At 36.7% G+C, this 19,826-nt stretch overlaps 2 protein-coding genes and 1 non-coding gene across 5 annotated transcripts; 1 reads left to right on the plus strand and 2 right to left on the minus strand.

Moving 5' to 3' along the window:
• The first annotated feature begins 319 nt into the window (after nucleotides 1-319).
• On the plus strand, nucleotides 320-5,839 carry LOC121809526 (dynamin-related protein 5A-like). The gene is made up of 16 exons (XM_042210221.1): nucleotides 320-656; nucleotides 1,325-1,388; nucleotides 1,490-1,594; nucleotides 1,863-1,964; nucleotides 2,214-2,264; nucleotides 2,384-2,445; nucleotides 2,671-2,761; nucleotides 2,970-3,034; nucleotides 3,216-3,410; nucleotides 3,546-3,665; nucleotides 3,844-3,914; nucleotides 4,016-4,241; nucleotides 4,650-4,700; nucleotides 4,913-5,141; nucleotides 5,226-5,365; nucleotides 5,530-5,839. Exons 1-16 carry the CDS (start codon nucleotides 528-530, stop codon nucleotides 5,656-5,658), a joined length of 1,830 nt encoding a protein of 609 aa, XP_042066155.1. The 5' UTR covers nucleotides 320-527; the 3' UTR covers nucleotides 5,659-5,839.
• A 361-nt stretch (nucleotides 5,840-6,200) lies between these two features.
• Nucleotides 6,201-6,273, minus strand: TRNAA-CGC. The gene has a single exon. It is a non-coding gene; the product is annotated as a tRNA-Ala (tRNA).
• A 687-nt stretch (nucleotides 6,274-6,960) lies between these two features.
• On the minus strand, nucleotides 6,961-19,427 carry LOC121807449 (protein TSS-like). 3 transcript variants are annotated; one of them, XM_042207684.1, is made up of 26 exons: nucleotides 19,236-19,427; nucleotides 19,139-19,164; nucleotides 18,845-18,934; nucleotides 18,643-18,704; nucleotides 17,978-18,070; nucleotides 17,461-17,533; nucleotides 16,979-17,350; nucleotides 16,419-16,489; nucleotides 16,207-16,338; nucleotides 15,744-15,785; nucleotides 15,100-15,624; nucleotides 14,849-15,006; nucleotides 14,086-14,614; nucleotides 13,946-14,008; nucleotides 13,763-13,864; nucleotides 13,221-13,538; nucleotides 12,545-12,637; nucleotides 12,340-12,441; nucleotides 11,978-12,082; nucleotides 11,689-11,822; nucleotides 11,044-11,227; nucleotides 10,618-10,749; nucleotides 10,318-10,430; nucleotides 10,004-10,094; nucleotides 7,527-9,830; nucleotides 6,961-7,180 (listed from the first exon to the last, which is right to left on the minus strand). In XM_042207684.1, the coding sequence occupies exons 3-25, from the start codon at nucleotides 18,903-18,905 to the stop codon at nucleotides 7,713-7,715; spliced, it is 5,673 nt and encodes a 1,890-aa protein (XP_042063618.1). In that variant the 5' UTR covers nucleotides 18,906-18,934; nucleotides 19,139-19,164; nucleotides 19,236-19,427; the 3' UTR covers nucleotides 6,961-7,180; nucleotides 7,527-7,712. The 3 variants fall into 3 exon arrangements, with proteins under 3 accessions (XP_042063618.1, XP_042063619.1, XP_042063617.1); XM_042207685.1 differs by lacking the exon at nucleotides 19,139-19,164 and having other exon boundaries at nucleotides 18,845-18,912; XM_042207683.1 differs by lacking the exon at nucleotides 19,139-19,164.
• Between the last annotated feature and the right edge of the window lie 399 nt (nucleotides 19,428-19,826).

Genomic DNA, 19,826 nt, shown 5'->3' on the forward strand with positions numbered 1-19,826 from the left:
TCGGCGATGTAAAAACATGTGAAAATATATGATTTTCACCTTTTTCTATTACAAAATTGTACCGTGAATTTATTAACTTATCATAAAAAATTTAAACAATTATAATTATTAATTACACATTCGTACCATAATTTAATGCATGTAATCAATCTTAATGTCGCAAACAAGAGTAGGTTCGTCGTTCGTGGGATTTGAGATGAAGCTAAAATGGGCCGAAGCGTGGCCCATTCTTCTTCAATTGAGCAACGGCGTCGTTTCCTACGAAATTTGAAAAGCGAAAAGCACAGGCCGGCGTCACCCACTAACGACGCCGTTTAATCTCACCTGTGTGTCCATTCATTTTCAAATTCAATTTCTTTCACCTGCTAATCTCTCTCTCCACAACTCCGAGATCGAACAGTAGATTGTGATAAGGCTGTCTTTTTCATCTCTCTCTCTCTCTCTAGCTATACAACTGCGCAAATTCTGAAGTGCAGTCGTCGCCGAGTCAAGTCCAAGGATCATTGACTCGAAGCTGAGCTGAAGATATGGAGAATCTGATTTCATTGGTTAACCGTTTGCAAAGAGCTTGCACCGCTCTCGGAGATCACGGCGAAGAGACCGCGCTGCCTACTCTCTGGGACGCCTTGCCTTCTATCGCCGTCGTCGGCGGTCAGGTCTGATTTTTTGCTTTTACTTCGCCATTTTTCTTTCTCTTTTTCTGTTGGATTAACCTTGGTATTATTGTTTTTGTCTTGATCTGTGCGGAAATAAGGTTTATTGATCTCAAGCGTGTCTACTTCTTGTTTCTATAGATCGTGCTTAATGTTGATTGAGTTAGTATTTTGATTCGATTTCTTTGGGGATCGGTGTTAGATCTGCTTCGCAGCTGTTGTCGATTTGAATTCATTTCTTTTACATGCTTATTGGATGATTTTTCATTTCATATTCAGTTGTGCTATTTGCTTATACGGTTTATTGCGCTTTTAAAAAATGTTATATGGGTTAATTGCTGTATATAGAGGAAAATGGGTATAATTATTTGATAAAACTTGTTGCAAGAATAACTTTTTCCCATACCCGAACTTCTTGGAGATAAATCTGCATAGAAAATTAACTGGAAATGCTAGCATGTGTTTTTGTAGTTCTATCTGATTTTACTTTCTACAAGAAAATTCATAAAACTTGTCTGGTTGCACCTTCCGAATGGATTCCTAAGCATTCAGATCTTTTTCTAATGTTAATGTGATATTGCTACTATCAATTGCACCTCCCCACTTATGTTTTTTTATACTTTCTTACTTAACTCATTTGCATTTTGGTTGATTTGATCCAACTGTTGTAGAGTTCTGGAAAGTCATCAGTACTTGAAAGTGTTGTTGGGAAAGACTTTTTACCTCGTGGATCCGGTAATGACTGTGCATTCATTTTAAAGTTATAATAATAATAATAAAAATAATAATCATGAAATCACTTTTCCTTAACATGTTGATGGCCTTGATACAAACAGGTATTGTTACTAGACGCCCTCTTGTTCTGCAGCTTCATCGGCTTGATGAAGGCAGAGAATATGCAGAATTTGGACATCTCCCTAGGAGGAAGTTCACTGATTTTGGTAAGTTTCTTTATTGCTGGTACTTAAATGTGGATGTTGCTATGATATGAGATCTATGCTCAAACTTCTCTTTGATTGTTCCAATACAGTAGTTTTTTATGAGATACTGAAACCACCGAACTAACAAGGGAAAAATTGTAATGGATTTATACAAACTTCCCTTGCATTTGTTCGACACTTCTTACGTAATTGTTTCGGGTTTACTTCTCCTTGAAAGCTTGACACCTTGACATTTTCTTTTCTGCTTTATCTGAACTATCATGCACAGCTGCTGTCAGAAAGGAGATTGCTGATGAAACTGACAGAGAGACCGGACGCTCTAAGCAAATTTCCACTGTCCCAATATATCTTAGCATTTATTCGCCAAATGGTAAGGCGAATTTAATATTGATTATTTTTCGTGGGACAATGTATCACTTGAGCTTAATAAATAACAATATTTATGGCCGCTGAATCCATAATTTATTAGTTTTGAGAGGAATTGCACAGCAGCTTTTGCTCTACTTTTCTACACTCTCATATCTATTTTTCTAAAAAAATTACAGAATTAAGATGATGTTTTTTTCTAATTTGATGTTCAGAGTGGAACTATTAAGTTTGAAAAATTTTCTGATTGCAGTGGTTAACCTTACTTTGATTGATCTTCCTGGACTTACAAAAGTGGCTGTTGGTGAGTTTGTCATTTTTCATGTTACTTCTTTATTTTCTTATAGCTAAATGCTAATTTTAGTTCAAGCATAACATACTTTCCTTCCAGTTAACAAAATGATCGTTTGTTTGTTTTCTTAGATGGTCAGCCAGATAGCATTGTGATGGATATTGAAAACATGGTCAGGTCTTACATTGAGAAGGTATTGTACAATTTTTTTAATTGTTTGGTCATTGGATTCAATCAATTTTAGAATGTTTAGGCGCATGATATAAATTTGTCAAAAACATTACAAACAAACTTATGAAAAGCTATTAAGTCCTCTGTTCACTTCTGAGGCTTGATATTACTATTAAGTATTAAGGATATGATTAACCTCTACTTGGTTTTACTGACAGATCCATGCCTGTGTGATTTCTTTTTTCAGCCCAACTGTATTATTTTGGCTATTTCTCCTGCCAACCAAGACCTTGCAACGTCAGATGCAATTAAAATTTCTCGTGAAGTGGACCCTAAAGGTATAATATGTTGGTACTGTTGCAAAGCTATGGGACTGTGTCATATTCTTGCATGTGATTGTCATTTTTAGAAAGACATTGGTATTAGTCTCATAGTCTGTGAGTTGCACTGTTTTTACCAAATTATTGGAATCACCAAATTATCAACTTTCTGATACTTCTTTATAGTTTATTGTAATATTTTGACATTCATCAAATCATATTTCAGGGGAGAGAACATTTGGAGTTCTGACGAAGATTGATCTTATGGACAAGGGTACTGATGCTGTAGATGTAAGTTTATGACTACAGATATTGATCTTATATTTTAAGAAAACAAGTAACAGTGCAATAGTATTGATACTGAGTATATAACTATATTATACCATCTTGTCTTTTTAATCTTTCTTTAGTGTGTGAATGTGTGTGCGTGCCTGCCCTAAACACTCTGATTGTTATTTATTTGGATATGTAGATCTTGGAAGGGAAAGCATACAGGCTGCAGTTTCCATGGATTGGTGTTGTTAATCGCTCTCAACAAGACATCAACAAAAATGTTGACATGATCGCTGCTAGGCGTAGAGAGCGGGAGTATTTTGCTCAAACTCCAGAATACAAACATCTTGCTCACCGTATGGGCTCGGAGCATTTAGGGAAAATATTATCTAAAGTGAGCACAACTCGTCTTAAACCTTACTGACTTCTTTTTAGCTTAAGGAGATATTCAAAGTTTTCTATATGCATACAGTGACCAATGCATGTATCTTTTACTGTATATATTTAATTCCCTGTTGCTGTTTTCTAGCATTTGGAAGCTGTCATCAAATCACGAATTCCAGGACTTCAGTCACTAATCAACAAAACTGTAATTGAGCTGGAATCTGAGTTGAGTCGTCTTGGAAAGCCCATTGCAACTGATGCTGGGGTAAGTATTACCTTATTACATTTGCCACTAATATATCCCTCTTATTATAAAGGTTTTCTTGGTAGACCTTGTATTCTACCTTGTACTTCCTTTTAAAGTAGGATGGCAATGCTTAATTTTGTCCATTTCCGGTTCCGTTGATGATCTGAAATTTTATAAATCTGGATTGCTAATGCAGGGAAAATTGTACATGATCATGGAAATCTGCCGTACATTTGATGGAATATTCAAAGAGCATCTTGATGGAGTGTATGTATTTATGCTCTCTACTTGTTCTCATTAGCATGTATAATTAGATGTTTTTTTTACTTTTGAATTAATCTTATTCTTGTCATGCCTTATTTTTTCAGTCGACCTGGTGGTGATAAAATATACAATGTTTTTGACAACCAATTGCCTGCGGCGTTGAAGCGCTTACAGTTTGATAAGCATCTTGCCATGGAAAATGTACGCAAGTTAATCACTGAAGCTGATGGGTATCAGCCTCATCTCATAGCACCTGAGCAGGGTTATCGCCGTCTCATTGAAACTGCTTTGATCCTTATCAAAGGTCCTGCAGAAGCTGCTGTGGATGCGGTATGCATTTTAACTACGGGTTGTCGATGTCCAGATTCCATTGATGTTGATGGAGTTATAGATGATTTTTTATAGGGAGGGATCACCCGTTTAAATGAGTCCCCTTAATACCGTGAGTCAGTGAGTCCCCTTTGTATTACTGCACCAGACATTTTTTTAGTTTAATAAATTATAGTACAATGGATTCATTAAATTTATACATATGGTGCATTTATAAGGATGGGACTTGGGGACTCATTAATAACCAATTTCTAATTTTCTCCATATATGTACATATATATATATCTTCATGCCAAGAAGTCATATCCGAAGTCTTTCCATCTAGTATTTGTTACGATATTTCTTTTTTGTATGAAGCATATTTAATTGCACAATAATTATATAATTTTCTCCCTTTTCTCTCATAAGGTTCACGGAGTACTCAAGGAACTGGTGCACAAGGCAATTAATGAGACTGTAGTAAGTCATCCAACTTCATTGTAGTCTAGGATTTGCTGGTATATACTCGTACAAAGTTATAAGTGCCTTGTCGCAACAGTCTTCTACCATATTTTCCTTCTACCTCATAATGCAAAAAGGAAGTGCGATGATTTGATTGAAATAGGAAATTATGCTACGAGGGATTCGCTTTGCATATAATGGGTGTCTGATAACTGCTCTGTAATTTGCAGGAGCTAAAGCAATACCCTTCTCTCAGAGTGGAGGTCGGGAATGCTGCTATTGAATCATTGGATAAGATGAAGGAAGAGAGCAGGAAAGCAACTATACAGCTTGTTGAAATGGAAAATAGTTACTTGACTGTAGATTTCTTCAGGAAGCTTCCCCAGGATGTCGAGAAGGGTGGCAATCCAACGCACTCAATCTTCGATAGATACAATGATTCATATCTTCGCAGAATTGGTGAGTGAGAATCACCCCTCAGTTATTACAGCATGCTCAGATCTCAAGTCCTCTTTTACCTAATGGTGTCTTTTACTTCATCAGGAACAACTGTGCTGTCTTATGTCAATATGGTGTGTGGAAGCTTGAGAAACTCCATTCCAAAGTCTATCGTATATTGCCAAGTCCGTGAGGCGAAACGAAGCTTGCTTGACCACTTCTTTACTGATTTAGGCAAAAAAGAGGTAAACCCCTTCCCCCTCCCAAAACAATCTGAAATGGAGTATCTTTGTGTGAATCACCTTCTCCTAGAAGAATCATCTAGAAAGTGATACATTATGTTTAGAAAAAATATGAAAATCAAAAAGGAAAACAGTTACTGAAACAAATGAGCTACTTGGTCGAACAGGGGAAGCAGTTGGGAAAATTGTTGGATGAGGATCCGGCTATCATGCAGCGGCGCATCTCCCTTGCCAAGAGACTGGAGTTGTACAGAGCTGCTCAAGCAGAGATCGATTCAGTCGCGTGGTCGAAATAGGGAGTTGATGGGTTATATTGCTTGCGCCTATTTGCCCCTCCCTCCCAACCCTTCATTACTACCTATATATAGTGCTTTCATTATGTGTGACCATTATTCTTTGTATGCTCAACAGATATTTAGGTATTATGTGAACTCCAGTTTTGCTGTATAATTATATCATCTAATTTTCATATTGTAAGTTGTGATTCTTGGCAAATCTGCCAATCCTTTTTTGTTTCTTTTCCCTCCAGAATTCGAGGTTTAGGATTTTTGAGAAGTTCTGATTTAACATGCATTGAAATATTTTGTTATTTTAAAAAAGTGCAATCTAATGGAGTAGTACAATGTAAACAGAAGATTAGAACGTAAAAATTTGATAGTTCTTGAACAAAAACGATATTTTACGTAATAAACTTGTGGGTTGAATTTGCAATGTGTGTATTGTATAAGACCAATTGAACGGTAATGAATTAAGTAAATTTGGCTAAAAAAAGTTGAATATGCAATGTGTGTATTGTATGAATTAAATTAATTTTGGCTAAAAAAATTAAATTAAAAAATGGAGGTGCGGGGAATCGAACCCCGTGCCTCTCGCATGCGAAGCGAGCGCTCTACCATATGAGCTACACCCCCATGTTGATTTAGAGACCCTTTAATCTCATAATATATGATATAGTTGAGATATGATGCTAAAATTCAGAGTTGTGATGTTTGCTTTCTCTACCATTATTGAGGTGCTACATCTCTCTTATATGATTATATATCTACCAGTGGAATAAATTGACCACATATTGATGTCATTTAGAATGACTTTGCAGCCTTCTACTGAAATTCCCATTTCCAGGCAACTAACATTTTTCACTATCGCCTTGCTTATCATCTTTTTCTATCTCAATATCATTTTCCTAACAGTTTGATACATATTGACAAATTTTGTTTGTGTTATGAACAGCATCAACTCAATCTCTTGCTCTTTTTCTGAATCATTATGCTATAATGTTCAAAAAGCTTTTGAGAAATTTGGGTTATGCGTAGAAAACCTTGTAGTACGTATATAACACTCAAATCTTGATTTTTCTATGAATTTTCAGATAGGTAACTGCCCATTTGTTCTGTGAAAAAATGGACTACAATTTAGTGTTCACTTACAAATCATCCAAATGATTTTTGGACAGAGGCCCTTGGCACGACACTACCCGAAATCCGTTGACTGTGATTTCATGAAGGGTTCATAAAAGGAAAAGTAGAAGTTCTAAATTTTTTAATTTTGATCACACTTGACAGAAAAGCATAGCAAACAGAAACGTTAAACAAGAGAGATATCAAGCACTGAATCAAAAAATTGTCACCGAGATGATATTATCCAAAATATTGATATCAGAATTGCTTTCTATGAAAGAATTAATCAGGACTTCAAAATATCCATTACGCACTGTCAAAATTTATCTCAAAATAAAGGAAATAATATATCAATATGCCCGAACTCCTTTACTGAATGGTTGAAGAAGGCAATAGACCTAGAAGAATTTCCAAAGAGAACCTGCACGTTTAAAGATCACACCGATCAGCACATGAACAAAGTTCTCGGAATACTATATTTGAAGAAAATTTTCACTTCTTTAGAAAAGTAGCTCATCTGTATTGAGCAGTTGTGCTAGTGACTGTGAAAGCAGAAAACAACTAAAAGAAACAAAATCATACATAGGGAATGCATGCACCATCTCAATAGGAGCAGCTTTCAGCACTCAAAAACAATGTTATGGGAATAATCTATTTAAACTATTGATAAGATGATAAGGAAATATGCTATCGAAGTTTCAAAGGGGAAATATCAAGACAGATCAGTTACTGGAAAGTTCGAAATAAAGGGTATATTTAGGACTAACCTTTATCAGCTGATCAACGTGCTCATGCCTGTATCAAACATCCATATACAAAAGTTGATTTAGGTATTATCACTTTCGCATTACTGAAATGTAATCCAGTCTCTTCTCAGCTATCTTTCTGTATTATATGAATCTCCTCATGTAGCATTTGCTTAGCTGGTCTCTTTGGAATCCAATCTCGGAGAACTAGGAAGTTTCTCTGACAACTCTACTATATACAACTTTGAATGGCTGTGAACTATATGGTCGTTTGAGCAAACTTAATGGCATTCGCAACATATGCTTTTTGTTCCTTTTCCCTCTAACTAAAACATTGATTGTTTTCTCACTGTCAGGCTTACACTGCTGTCTCTGAACATGATAATCATTGCACCTCTCGGATTCTTCAGTTGGACCATTACTGCTATGTAAAAGGTTAACAGCAAAGGGCAGACCATGGAACTTGGATTCACTGATTTCCTCCCCATTACCTGATTGATCCACATTATCACATAAGTTCTCCACTGCCTCTGATGCCGGAAGATCTATTTCTTTCTTTGACTCATTCCCAGAGTCGAGATCCAACGGTAATCCCAGATTTAGGTTCTCTGAGTTGATGGTTTGTTCCTTTTCCTCCAGAATAGGTTTAGCAATTGGTTCAACCAATGTTGGTGAGGGAAATTCTAATGGATGGCAGCCAGGCCAAAGTGTGACAGGAATGTATTCTTGTGTGTTAGCACGTACATTGCATTGCCAAGCAAATTGACCATGATGAAACTGGTTGCTGGTTAATTGGAAAGTGCTAGGTGGTAGCGACAGGGCCTGTGTGTAAGGAGGGTACACAAATGGTAAGGGGTGGAGCATGTTTGGTGTTGTTGGGGGCGAAGGATACGGGTGGTGAGGAGAGGAAATTGGACTGGGCAAAAGAGTAGCATGTCCTTGATGAAGTCCCATATTTATTGGCCAAGGACCAACAGGTTGAACAGCTCCTGGACCAGAAGAGAGAGCAATATTCAAAGGCAATGGTGCAACACGTGGACTAACGACAGATGGATTGTATGGAGCTGCTAAAGCTGACAACTTCTTGTTAGAAACTTCTCTAGAGTCACCTGGACATGTCACTGGAAGTTCTAATTTCTGTTCTTCTACCCCTTGCAAAGTGGTTTGCGAATCATTATTGGATCTACAGACCAATAGATCTTTAGTAGAAGTACAAGTTTCCGACGAAGAGTGAGCACAATTTGACACATTATTTGTGTGAGTACCAAGCTCTTCATTTTGACTGGACTCATTATGGCTGGACTGCACTTCTACCATACACTCTGATACAACCACCAATTTTTCATGATTCTTTGCACTATCTGGGTGTATTTCCTCTTTCTCTTCAAGAGCTTCGTTTTCATTTCTCAGTTGAGTTGTGGAACCCATGACTGAATCCTGGATGTTGCCTTCTTGATCATTCTGTGAACTTTCTGCTGCGGACACAGATTTTTCCTGGGCTTGTTTGTCCTGTTCTTCAGGTTCGTCATCCTCGGGATGTCTCACCTGCAACATAGATATGGTACCAGGTGCTGCCAGAGCTACTTCCTTATATGAAGGAGATTTACCCAGACTTACTATTGAACTTCTCTTGGGAACAGTTCCAACCTCTTTCTGTGCAGATACCGGCCTTGAGTCTGTTGGAGAGCATAATGTCTCATCTTCATTTTTGGAGTTCTCCCCTGTACCGGCCATGTTGGTTGATGACACGGACTTCACCCTATATGCCACAGTTTTCACAGCTTTCCTTCCATACTTAGCCCCTGGGGATGAAGTCTTTGCTACATAATATTCTGCTATGCTTCCTGCAGGAACTGCACGTTTCTTTAAAACATAAAATTTTCCACTTTGGTGGTTATTCTTCAGTGTGGCATGTTCCAATTCAGCAACAAGATCATTCTTCTGTTGATTAAAAATCTTAGTTCCATGCTGGCGTCGCGGCCATAGTCGTTTTCCAAACAAGCCAGATGATCTTGGTTTTTGAACTGGCTGCCACCCGTCTTCTCCTTCAGCAAGTGTTTCATATGATACATCATTGGAATCAGGAGTTCTTATTTGAGGTTCCCTTATTAATGGCTGTTCAGGCTGGACAAGTTTTTCATCAGGAGATTCTTTCACAGTGTCTTCGGACTGAACGGGCTGAGAAATAGACGCATTGTTCTCAGCTGCCTCAGCATCAGAGCTGTGAACTTGTTCATCTTCCTTTGCCTCCATTGTAAAGGAAACTTTTGGGGGAACTTCAGTATCTGAGGTGGCTAGATTGCCATGAATAACTTTCTCCTTAGCCTACAAATCAACCATAAAAGAACACAGAATTTAGATTATCAGATAGAAATTTGAGCACTTAATATGAAAAGCATATTTATTTGTTGCGTTAAGAGAAAAGCTGCATTTCTCCTTCAGTCGGAATGGCTATTTGGTTAGCTAAGTAGGAACATGAGCAACATGAGAAAAACAACCTTTGCTATGTGATTTCTTCTCTTTGATCCCATGGCTTCTTTCCCTTTAGCATCCTGACTTGGATCTATGTAGTCAAGCAAATCTGATACACTGGCAATAACAATTGTGAGTAACTAAGAAACCGATCTAGATTGCTGATTTGATCATTATCCAATACATGAAGCCTTGCTGATTTGTTTTTTTCTTAAAAAAAGAAGCCTTGTTAAAGTTGAAGTGGTTAGAGAATGTCTGCACAACACATTAAGAGAAAGTTGCTAAATTTGAAAAGGAAATTTACATGCACGAACCGCCAGATCCCCAAAAAGTGATTTACCTTAGGTGGCCCTTGCTGGCTATAGAAGCATCAGGCTTTCGTGTCCCATTTCGAGCAGCTTCTTGCTGCTCAAAAGCCTTTGATTCAAAGTATTCAAGCCACGCAGCTGCATCCTGTAGCATATACAAATAAAAACCATGAATTGTTCAATCAAACTCTCCAAAAAGTTTGTGACAGAAATATTCACAACCAGAGACTATAGTACAGAGATCAAGAATCTCAGGAACTTAAAGAAAAAAGAGTGCAAAAGAATTGGCTTCAACTTTATTGCACTTTGAGGAATCAGAAAGACACTAATACCTGAGTTCGGAGGTCATCTGGTCCCAACTTTGCCCTAAGTATTTGCAATGTTGTCTGTTCATGCTGAACACTTAGAGGGTATGCTTCCATCAATGAGAGGGCTATTGCAATGGCATGATAACTTGCAGCTGTCTGAAATGAATAAAGAAATAAGAATATGTTTATCTGAAACATGCAAACCCAAGCTTACAAAGATTATCGAACTACTGTTCATTTAGGTACACATTTTAGCATAAAAGACAAAGCATCAAAAGGCTAAAGTTGAGAGGATAGACGTTAAAAAAAATCAGTAATGAGAGAATCTATCGTACCTTCATCATTCCATTGAAAGGAAAGAAATCAATTGATAAATAAATAAAATCACATAAGATTACATGAATAATGCAGTAGCAAGAATACTAATTATTAGCTGTATTAGCACACAACCTGAATATGGTCTGGTCCAAGAAGTTTTTGGTTGCATTTCAGCGCTTTATGAAGATATCTTAGTGCAACGTGCACATTACCCAGGCCTTCCTCCATCATAGCCACATTTATGTATGTTGCCGCAGTATTTGGATGTGATGGGCCACAAGTGAGATGTAAAAGATATAATGCTCGCTTCACGTATCTAGATGATGGAAAATCAAAGGATTATCATTATATTGTATCAATCATAAAACAATGATGTAAGTATATATTAAACCTAGAAGAAATCCATATCTCTGTATTGTAATAAATTATACTTACTCAGTTTGAGATTATTTAATCTTTAAGCAATAATCAAGAGGGTGAAATGCACTGGAGTAAATTCACACACAGACAATTGAACAAAAGGGAACCGTCCCTGTAATCATAGTATCTTACTAGTATGATAACTGGAAGTTAATACTCCACATATAAAGTTGGAAAATGCAAAAGGTTCATCTTTGCAAGGAAACTAATACCCCATATATAAAGTTGGAAAATGCAAAAGGTTCATCTTTGTAAGGAAAAAGCAGAAAGTTTCTCCAAATTTTAAAAAGGGAAATTCACAGGTAAGAATTTGTGGAATAATTTCAGAGTGCAAAAGGCAGTGAGCAATGAACATACTTGAGAGCCAATTCCGTGTACTGTAGCCTGTAATAAAAAACAGCAAGATCCCCGTAACTTTTCATAGTATCAGGATGATCAAGACCTAGCTCTCGCTCATTGATATCCAACGCTTTTTGCTGATAGATAGTGGCCTGTATATAATGAACAAATAAACAGACTTCAGTACTGAAAATAGACATGTAAAATGCAGATATAGTATGTATAAATTCAGTTGAGAAATAAACTTCCATAGTTTCCCCAATATCAATATGCAAATATGAGATAGTACAAAAGATTGAGCAAGGACCTGGTTGAAATCTCCAGTGTGATATAAAACAACTGCAAGAAGGCTGTAAGCGCCAGCTGTCATGCGGTGATAAGGACCACATACTGCTACCAACTTTACAAGGGCCTAAAGTCATTGATAAAAAGTACAGCCGTTTTTAATTCAGTAGCCAAAAATCAAGGCAGTAGCAATAGATTAATTCAGCTTTTTACAGATTGTTTTATCTGAATGTCTTTCTCAAGTTAATCTACAAGAACGGAGAAGAAAAAATCCAATGCACAGTTTTTGACCCAACTGCTGGATCTCCATGTAGAAAACATTTTAAGGAAGCCCCACAAACATATATCTCCAAAGAATATGTTGTCACATTACATATGAAATACCTTTGTTCCATAGCTAACAGCTTCTTCAAGTTTTCCTTTATCCAAGGCAGTTTTAGAGGATTCCAAGAGTTGCCGTCCATCAGCGGATGAGCATGCCGCTTGCTACAGTACAAATATCACATTTCCTTTTAGGTGAAGAATTCACATATGGAAAGGTGAAATTACAAAATCTACTTCATTATGGTGGATAAGGATCCAAGCTCACCTTATGCACTGGTACAAGGCTGACTATATCTTCCTTCTGAAAAGGGCGTGCAGATTTCATATCAAAGTCTCTTGGTACAAGTTCAATACCCACCTAGGAACAGATAAAGGCAGACCTTCAAAGCATTACCATGATGTGAACTCTTCCCTATATTGTATAAATCAAACAAACAAATATTATATCATTCTTTCTGCCAACTACTAGAGAGGCCGACTACGTAATTAGTTCGTGATTTTGCCATACAGCAAAAAATTGACATCTTGATTTTGGGCCAGTGTTCTTGATAAATTATATAATCGAGAGATGAAAAAAACTATCTACATACAAGTATTTGGAGCGCAAACATCGTGTTTTGAAAAGCTTATGCATAAAACGATATCTTGCTTTATTTGAACCCTACAGATTTAGTAGGTATACATAGGTGTAGAATATCGATCTTGGATTCAGAACAATATGCCAGTTGAAATAACTTCAGCAGGCAGACAAAAAATTTAGGTAGAAAGAAATTGCAAAGTCCGCCAATCACATGTATGCATATTTGATAACCTCGTGTTAGAGTTACTTTCTAGTATGTTCCTGTAATTAGTTAAACAAATCACGTGAAAGAAAACAAAGTTGCACATTCCAAAAGAAGCTCCATTCATATTTCATCTCTTCAAACTTAAATCTAATGTACCTTGTGGCATAAACCACGAAGGATCGCAAATTTTCTAATGTCTTCATAGTTGAAATTCTTTACATTCCATTCGTAGCGCTTCATAAGGAACACTTCAAGCCAATTCCACACAAGGAAATTGACACCAGATGGCAGGTCTGGTTGTTTACTTTCAGGAACTCCAAGCATTAAATTCAATGCTGCTGCAATTGCTGCTGCCATTTTCTCAGGCTTCTCAACTGCTGATATTACTGCCTGCAGGATATGCTTAAATGCGCGTACTATCATCTCATGTATGCAAAGAGATTGCACATGTGATAACTTCTCTGAAAGCTTAACCTGGTAAAAGGAAGAAACGTTATGCATTAATCATTATGGTGCAAGTACTCAAGTAAGATAATACGGGAGGCTATTCCCCATCGAAATAGCAAGTGACGTTAATAACATCTACAGACTACAGCAGGACAACTCATGCACCCAAGTACGGTGTGAAGGTGAGCCGAATAGAAAATATCCTAGAATGCATGAAAAACATATCAGTCACAGGAACTGCAAAAACCTACAACTTGTCCAAGTGATCGCATCCGAAGACCTCTAGTATGCATGAAATCTGTCAATGTCCGACCATCTACTGGTGAGAGCTCTAAAGAACCAAAATCTGCAACCTGTTATCCATGATAAATGTCACATGTAATAGAAATGATACTTCCAATCTGATTTATATTAAAAGCAATATATATAGTTACCAGTTTCGGCAGTGCAACATCATCATAATATTTTTGGGATAACTCAATCAGTTCGTGCAGCGACTGTCAAGATTAATAGCAGTCAAAAACATGTTTTAACATTGGAAGTACAGATAATGAAACCACATTTATGGTACTACCTTTGCATGAAGTCCAGTCTCTGACTCTTTTAATCGAGAGAATGCAGCATCAGACAACAATGATTTTAACATAATCTCATTTTCAATGGCACTATTATCAATCTGAGATTCTGTCACATTCAATGTTTTTTCAGCTTCATCCTTCACATCATCAGCAGCAGATTTAACGATCTCATTTTGTTGGTCTACCGCACTTCCATCTAATGTCTTCTTTCTACTTTTAAGGGATTTAAGCGGTGTTCCTAGTCCCTCAACCTTCATTTCATTTTTGGTTTTCTCATTAGACAGTTTCTTCTCTTTTTCTGTTTTCTTCTGATCTTGTAAATGTTGTATCCAGCAGGCTCCGAGTTCCCATCTCACAAAAGCATCCAGATCACGTTTTTCTTCGCAAAGCTCTCCCAGACTGTCTTGCAACAGTCTCTCAACAAATGCTTGGGAATATTCAAGTTGCTCAGATTCCAATGTTTGAGAATGTGCAGATGCTTTATTTTGTTCAGTTGTAGCATTTTCATGTAGTAATACCCTTAAACTGCAAAACATGAGGTCAAAGTAAGAACCAATCGAATTAAAGCCAGAAAGCTAGAAAATCCTCATAAGAAATAAGAATAGATATTGGTTAAGAGCAGACATGCATGGTTGCACAAGCAACTTCTTTTGTGAATCAATTTGGAGGTAAAGGGAAATATTGTGTAAAACAAAGAAGAATCAACAGTGATTAATATGCTACTAAGCATAATTCCTAGAAAACGTAGATCCCACAAACCTATCAATATTTAGGGCATTAGCACCACCATCAGGCTGTTCAAGAAGCAATTGGCTTCGTAATGGAGTATTTGCACTTGCATTGTCCATCCCTTGGACTTTCACACATGCAATATATCCACAATGCCTCACATTTACAACACCTAAAGTGGCAATATCCTGCAAATATTTATTTAATAAAAGTTCTATCAAAATGGAGCAAGATAATAATGGACAACAGCAGTACTTTTCTCATTCCCCTAAGTTTCTTACATGAGCAGCCGTATTTTCGTCAGCTGTGATCCCCTTAAGCAGGTTTCTTTCGACCAGTTTCTTGTCATCCAATCCTATAGCTTGTTCTCCATCAATCTTAGTATCGATTTTGCAACTAGCATTAGATGCATCTTTCATGACAGTTATGCTCAAGTCCCCAACTCTCTCTGTATACATAATTTGACTTTTTGAAGAAGAATTAGAATATTCTGGAGTTTGCATTACATGTTTCATAGATGCAATGGCCCTGAAAATTGCAACGTCGACAAATAAACTGTGGAGCAGAAAAGCTTTTCTATCTCTAATTTGCCTCTCCTCAGCAGTTTTGCATGGCATGGATACAAGAAACAAAAGTTCATTTGCATAAGGTAGCAGGTCACTTTTGCCATCTCTGCCTAGACCACCTCCATTGCCACCCCATTTTTCGTCTTCTGTGGGCAGAGGGGGGAATGTAGATGGTGACTGTGCCGCTACAGGTGGGATAAGCCATGTGTTGGCTCTGAAGCCAAAAGGAAGGTTTCCGAACTGCAGTAAGAAAATACCAGGTCAGGTATATACTGCAAGACAATGTTGTCTGGGAAGATCCTTTAAGATGACAGTTTATCAGTGAAGCTGCAGCGAAAAGAGTAGTAGTATTTCTCTACCTTATTCCTTTCTGAGAATGCTTTCATGAGTTCACCATAAGCCTGAAATGAATAAATTAAGGTATGTCAAACATCATAAACATTTTCAGCCTTTGAAAGGGAACAATCACACAAGTTTTTTTCAGACAAAAAAGTGCAACATTGTTGACCAGCAACATATGTTTAGCCATCTTTAGCTGTCAACCTGGAAAGAAAGCACTATCTAGCAGAATTCTTACAACGATTCTGGGAGTCGCAGCTCAGTGGTGCACTGATTTTGTTTAGAATCCCAAGTACCTCAGATGTAAGAAAGTACAGTCTACACAGCTCAACATGATAAATGGAATATAAAGATTTGCATCCATTACAATTTAAAATTTAACAGGAGCTATGACACTTAAAAGATCTTATGTGCATAGCAAAAATGGAATATTAAATAAGCATGGCTAGTTTAAGTCCCTGCAATCAAGGTTAGAGTGCTTACGTTATCGAAGGCTCTACTGAGCTGTCTCAGCAGGTCAACCAGATTGTGACAAAAAATCTGCTGCTTTCCAGTGCCATAAAAACCTTTCCTGGAAGCTTCTATAAAAATCAATTTGCCATTGCACAATTTCACCTGCAAAAAACGTTGCTCAAATTCATGCATTATTGTAAAGTCAAAGCTCAGAACATTCAAGTGATAGAAACAGGTCTCACCTCAACAAAGAAAAGGTGATCATCATCACCAGAAAGGTCATCGATGCTTTTCCTCTCCGCCCTCCTTATAACTGCAGAAAGGATTTATAAGTGTTCACCTAATGTACTACAAATAGAAATCCCTAAGGAGAAGTCTACGACAAAGCAAGAAACTAAGAAACCAGACACACGTAAACCAACATTATCAGTTAAAATCTGTGTTAAATCTAACAAAAATGGAACAACGCATCAGCTATGCATAGTAGAACTTGCAATCGTTTCGCACATCTTAACATATGCGTTGTATGATATACACCAACAAACAGTTCTCAATCGTGATATCACCACCTACAGTTTTCTATGTTGTCTATCATGATTTGCACATCGATTCCTCCGATCTTATGCAGTATAATTATGCACCACCAAACAGATTTCCGCCGAATTGCAAATCACATCAGTTTCAATTTCTGGCGCCAATTTCATAATATTAAGTTCAACTGTTTCAACGAAATCGGAAAAAAATACAGAGCTGGCTGATAGATGCAAAGAGACGATGTAACAAAAAAAACGGCAGACATTACATTGAAGAGGAGGCGTGAGGTGAGAGAGAGAGAAGAACTCGTAGAAGCTCCCAAGCTTCGGAGAAGTGTTGCTCATCTCCCCTTCTCTATCAACCGCAGCTGCAGACCCATCCTTTGGATTTGAATCCGCCGGCAGCGACGGCGGAGAACTGTGTTTCTTATTCTTCGCGCGGGGAGACTTGCTCACTTTCTTAGAAACCTTTCCGTCCTGAGTTCCGCGGCCATCTTTGGCCTCTTCTCCGCCCTTAGAATCAACGGAGGACGCCGTAGGAGAGGTGACCTTTTCCGGCGACGGACCAAACGACGTCGTGCAGGCGACGATGTCCAGCAGCCGTCTAACGTGCGCCGTGGCGCTATCTTCATCGTAGTCCTCTGCATTCAGATAACGGAGGGCATAAATGGAATTTACACCTTTTAGTTGTTACGACATCGTATTGGTAAATTCATGGAGTATTTAATTTTTGCATTTTCTTTTATATTACCTTCCACTAGCGTGAGGGTGCAGGGTTTCAGTGTGGACACGTCCACCGTATCTTTTAATCGTGGGCCCCTCACCTGTTTTTGAATGACAACAATATAAAAAAAGTGTAAATGATTATTGTTTGTACTACAAATCTGCTTTGGGAAATGGAATGACACTAGTAATCAAAAATTATACTACTACTCATGATAATATCCTCGATAAAAATATATTCGTAATTTTTTAAAATAAATAATATTGATGTCAAATGATAGAGAAAACTAATTAAAAATTATACTCATGATAATATCCTCGATTAAATATATTCGTAATTTCAAATAAATTAATATAGTGATGTCAAATGTTAGAGAAAATCTTTGAAATACACAACTTCAGTAGTATTATTGATCAAATGGCACTATTTTTAAAAACAACTAGGCATTAACTTACTTTTGAATAAAATTTTTTTTTGGATATTACTTAAATATCTTTGACAGTTAATGAAGGACAATAGAAAACGTTAAATGCCACTTAATTACCTCGTGAGATAACGAGTAGTTAGTGATGTTGCTCGTTACTGTATAGACAGACAATAACCGACGAACATCTATGATTCTGTCCGTAGAAATTCCCTGCATTAAATTCAAATCCAAAATTTTAAAATTACGTATATGCAACAACAAAATAAAATATCCATTTTATTGAACTCGGCAATCTGATTATTGATATTGATATTCCTTCGCATTAAAGATCTCACATTCGAATGGAGGCTTAAGTCTTTCTCTCTTCTTTTTAGTATTTTTTACATTTTCTTTTTTCAACCTCGTTGTGTGTAGGCTACATTTTGAGACCGTTAAAATCAATTTGTGGGCAGTCTATATTTAATATTTCTGAGCGAAAAAATTTCTACCATCTTCCAATATTTTCCTATAATAAATTATGGGGGAAGAAACTCACGCTTGTTTGCACCCTAAAATTCCTTCAAGAGAAAAATGTAATAGAAAAAATAAATAAATTCAGATTAACACTTATAGTTTGAGCAGACAAATATAAAAACTTTTATCCTAATAAAATACTACTCCTACTCCATTGGCCTTTCGTATTTGCACAATGCATCCAGGTAGCATATCTACATTTCATTTTAGTTAATCTGTTCATCATATTTTTGTATTCGAATACATTTACGTAATAAACAATCACAAACCTTCAAAATAACATGAGTCTCATCCGGCAGATTCACTTTAATATCCACAACAACTGGAAGAACTGCAAAAATATAAAATAAATTACTACCATTAATCGTTAACTTGAAAATAATTCGTAAACGTGTGTGTGCATATATATCAATGTGAGGCTATGGCTAATTAAAAAAAATGCATGTGTATATATGGTTAAAAAATAAATACCCTTTTCTTCCTTCTTCTTCTTGTCTCCCTTCGTCTTGCCGCGACCACTCTTCGGTGCCATCTCCAAACTAGATTGATAGAATGAAGACTCTGGAGATTATACGTTTATATTAATCATATCCTTCATGTTATAAATGTATTAGAGAACAAAATTAACTACTATTGAAGAACCTATGATACCGCATTAATTTTTTGCTGGTTAGTACAGATAAGTATTTGCTACAAGATTCTAGTACTTATTTATTTAATTTTAACAAGGTAGAAAACAACAAATTGAAGGTATTAATGAAATACCTAAGCGCCAATAGAAGAATGAGAATCTGACAAATTAGAATCCAGAATTAGTTGAAAAGGTGATTTAATGCGACTTTTTAAGGTGAGAAATACTAACCTGTAGAAGAAGGTTGTACCCTGCTGTGCAGAGCTGCAGAAGGTTGTACTTTGGAAGGAATATGTAAAGTTTAAATAGTAATGAAAAAAAAGTGCACCATCAAAGACTTAGGTGTTGAAGCTTTTCAAGTATCTAGAGAGAGAGAGAATGGAAGAAGAGCTAGAGAAAGAGATATGGAGAGAGAGGTGGGGTGTGATAAGGAAGGAAGGGTTGAGATTTAAGAGTCAGAATTATAGTGGCATTTTATGGCAGCTTCTGGCCATAGGCAGTGATTAGATTTTCTGATTTTAAACCTATATTCTTTTCTTATAAATTACAAAATTTATATTCACAAATATTTTTACGAATGAATAGATAATTTATACTATATGTCGAGCAATGATTCGATGTTCGGCTATAGAAACTGTATCATTAGTCGCATTTTTGCGGTATGAAATATTGTTCGTTTCATATTGAAAATGTAAGTAGAATTATCCAACCATTTCTTTAACACCACCAATATCTACGTGGCAATATATATCTGGTTTAAATATAGAATATTATTGTACACAAAAAACTAATTTTAATTGTGTACGACAAAATTTTATATCA

The sequence above is a fragment of the Salvia splendens genome, chromosome 6 (genome assembly GCF_004379255.2).
Source record: "Salvia splendens isolate huo1 chromosome 6, SspV2, whole genome shotgun sequence".
NCBI classification, from domain to species: Eukaryota; Viridiplantae; Streptophyta; class Magnoliopsida; order Lamiales; family Lamiaceae; genus Salvia; species Salvia splendens.

Bases quoted from the DNA above. Each gene is read 5' to 3' on its own strand.
- LOC121809526 (XM_042210221.1), top strand. From the start codon at position 528: ATGGAGAATCTGATTTCATTGGTTAACCGTTTGCAAAGAGCTTGCACC. The intron at 657-1,324 runs GTCTGATTTTTT...CAACTGTTGTAG, and splicing joins TCGCCGTCGTCGGCGGTCAG to AGTTCTGGAAAGTCATCAGT. The intron at 2,446-2,670 runs GTATTGTACAAT...TTCTTTTTTCAG, and splicing joins TCAGGTCTTACATTGAGAAG to CCCAACTGTATTATTTTGGC.
- LOC121807449 (XM_042207685.1), bottom strand. From the start codon at position 18,905: ATGGCACCGAAGAGTGGTCGCGGCAAGACGAAGGGAGACAAGAAGAAG. The intron at 17,351-17,460 runs GTAATATAAAAG...ATCTGAATGCAG, and splicing joins CACCCTCACGCTAGTGGAAG to AGGACTACGATGAAGATAGC. The intron at 15,625-15,743 runs GTAGAGAAATAC...TTCTTACTGCAG, and splicing joins CATTCTCAGAAAGGAATAAG to TTCGGAAACCTTCCTTTTGG.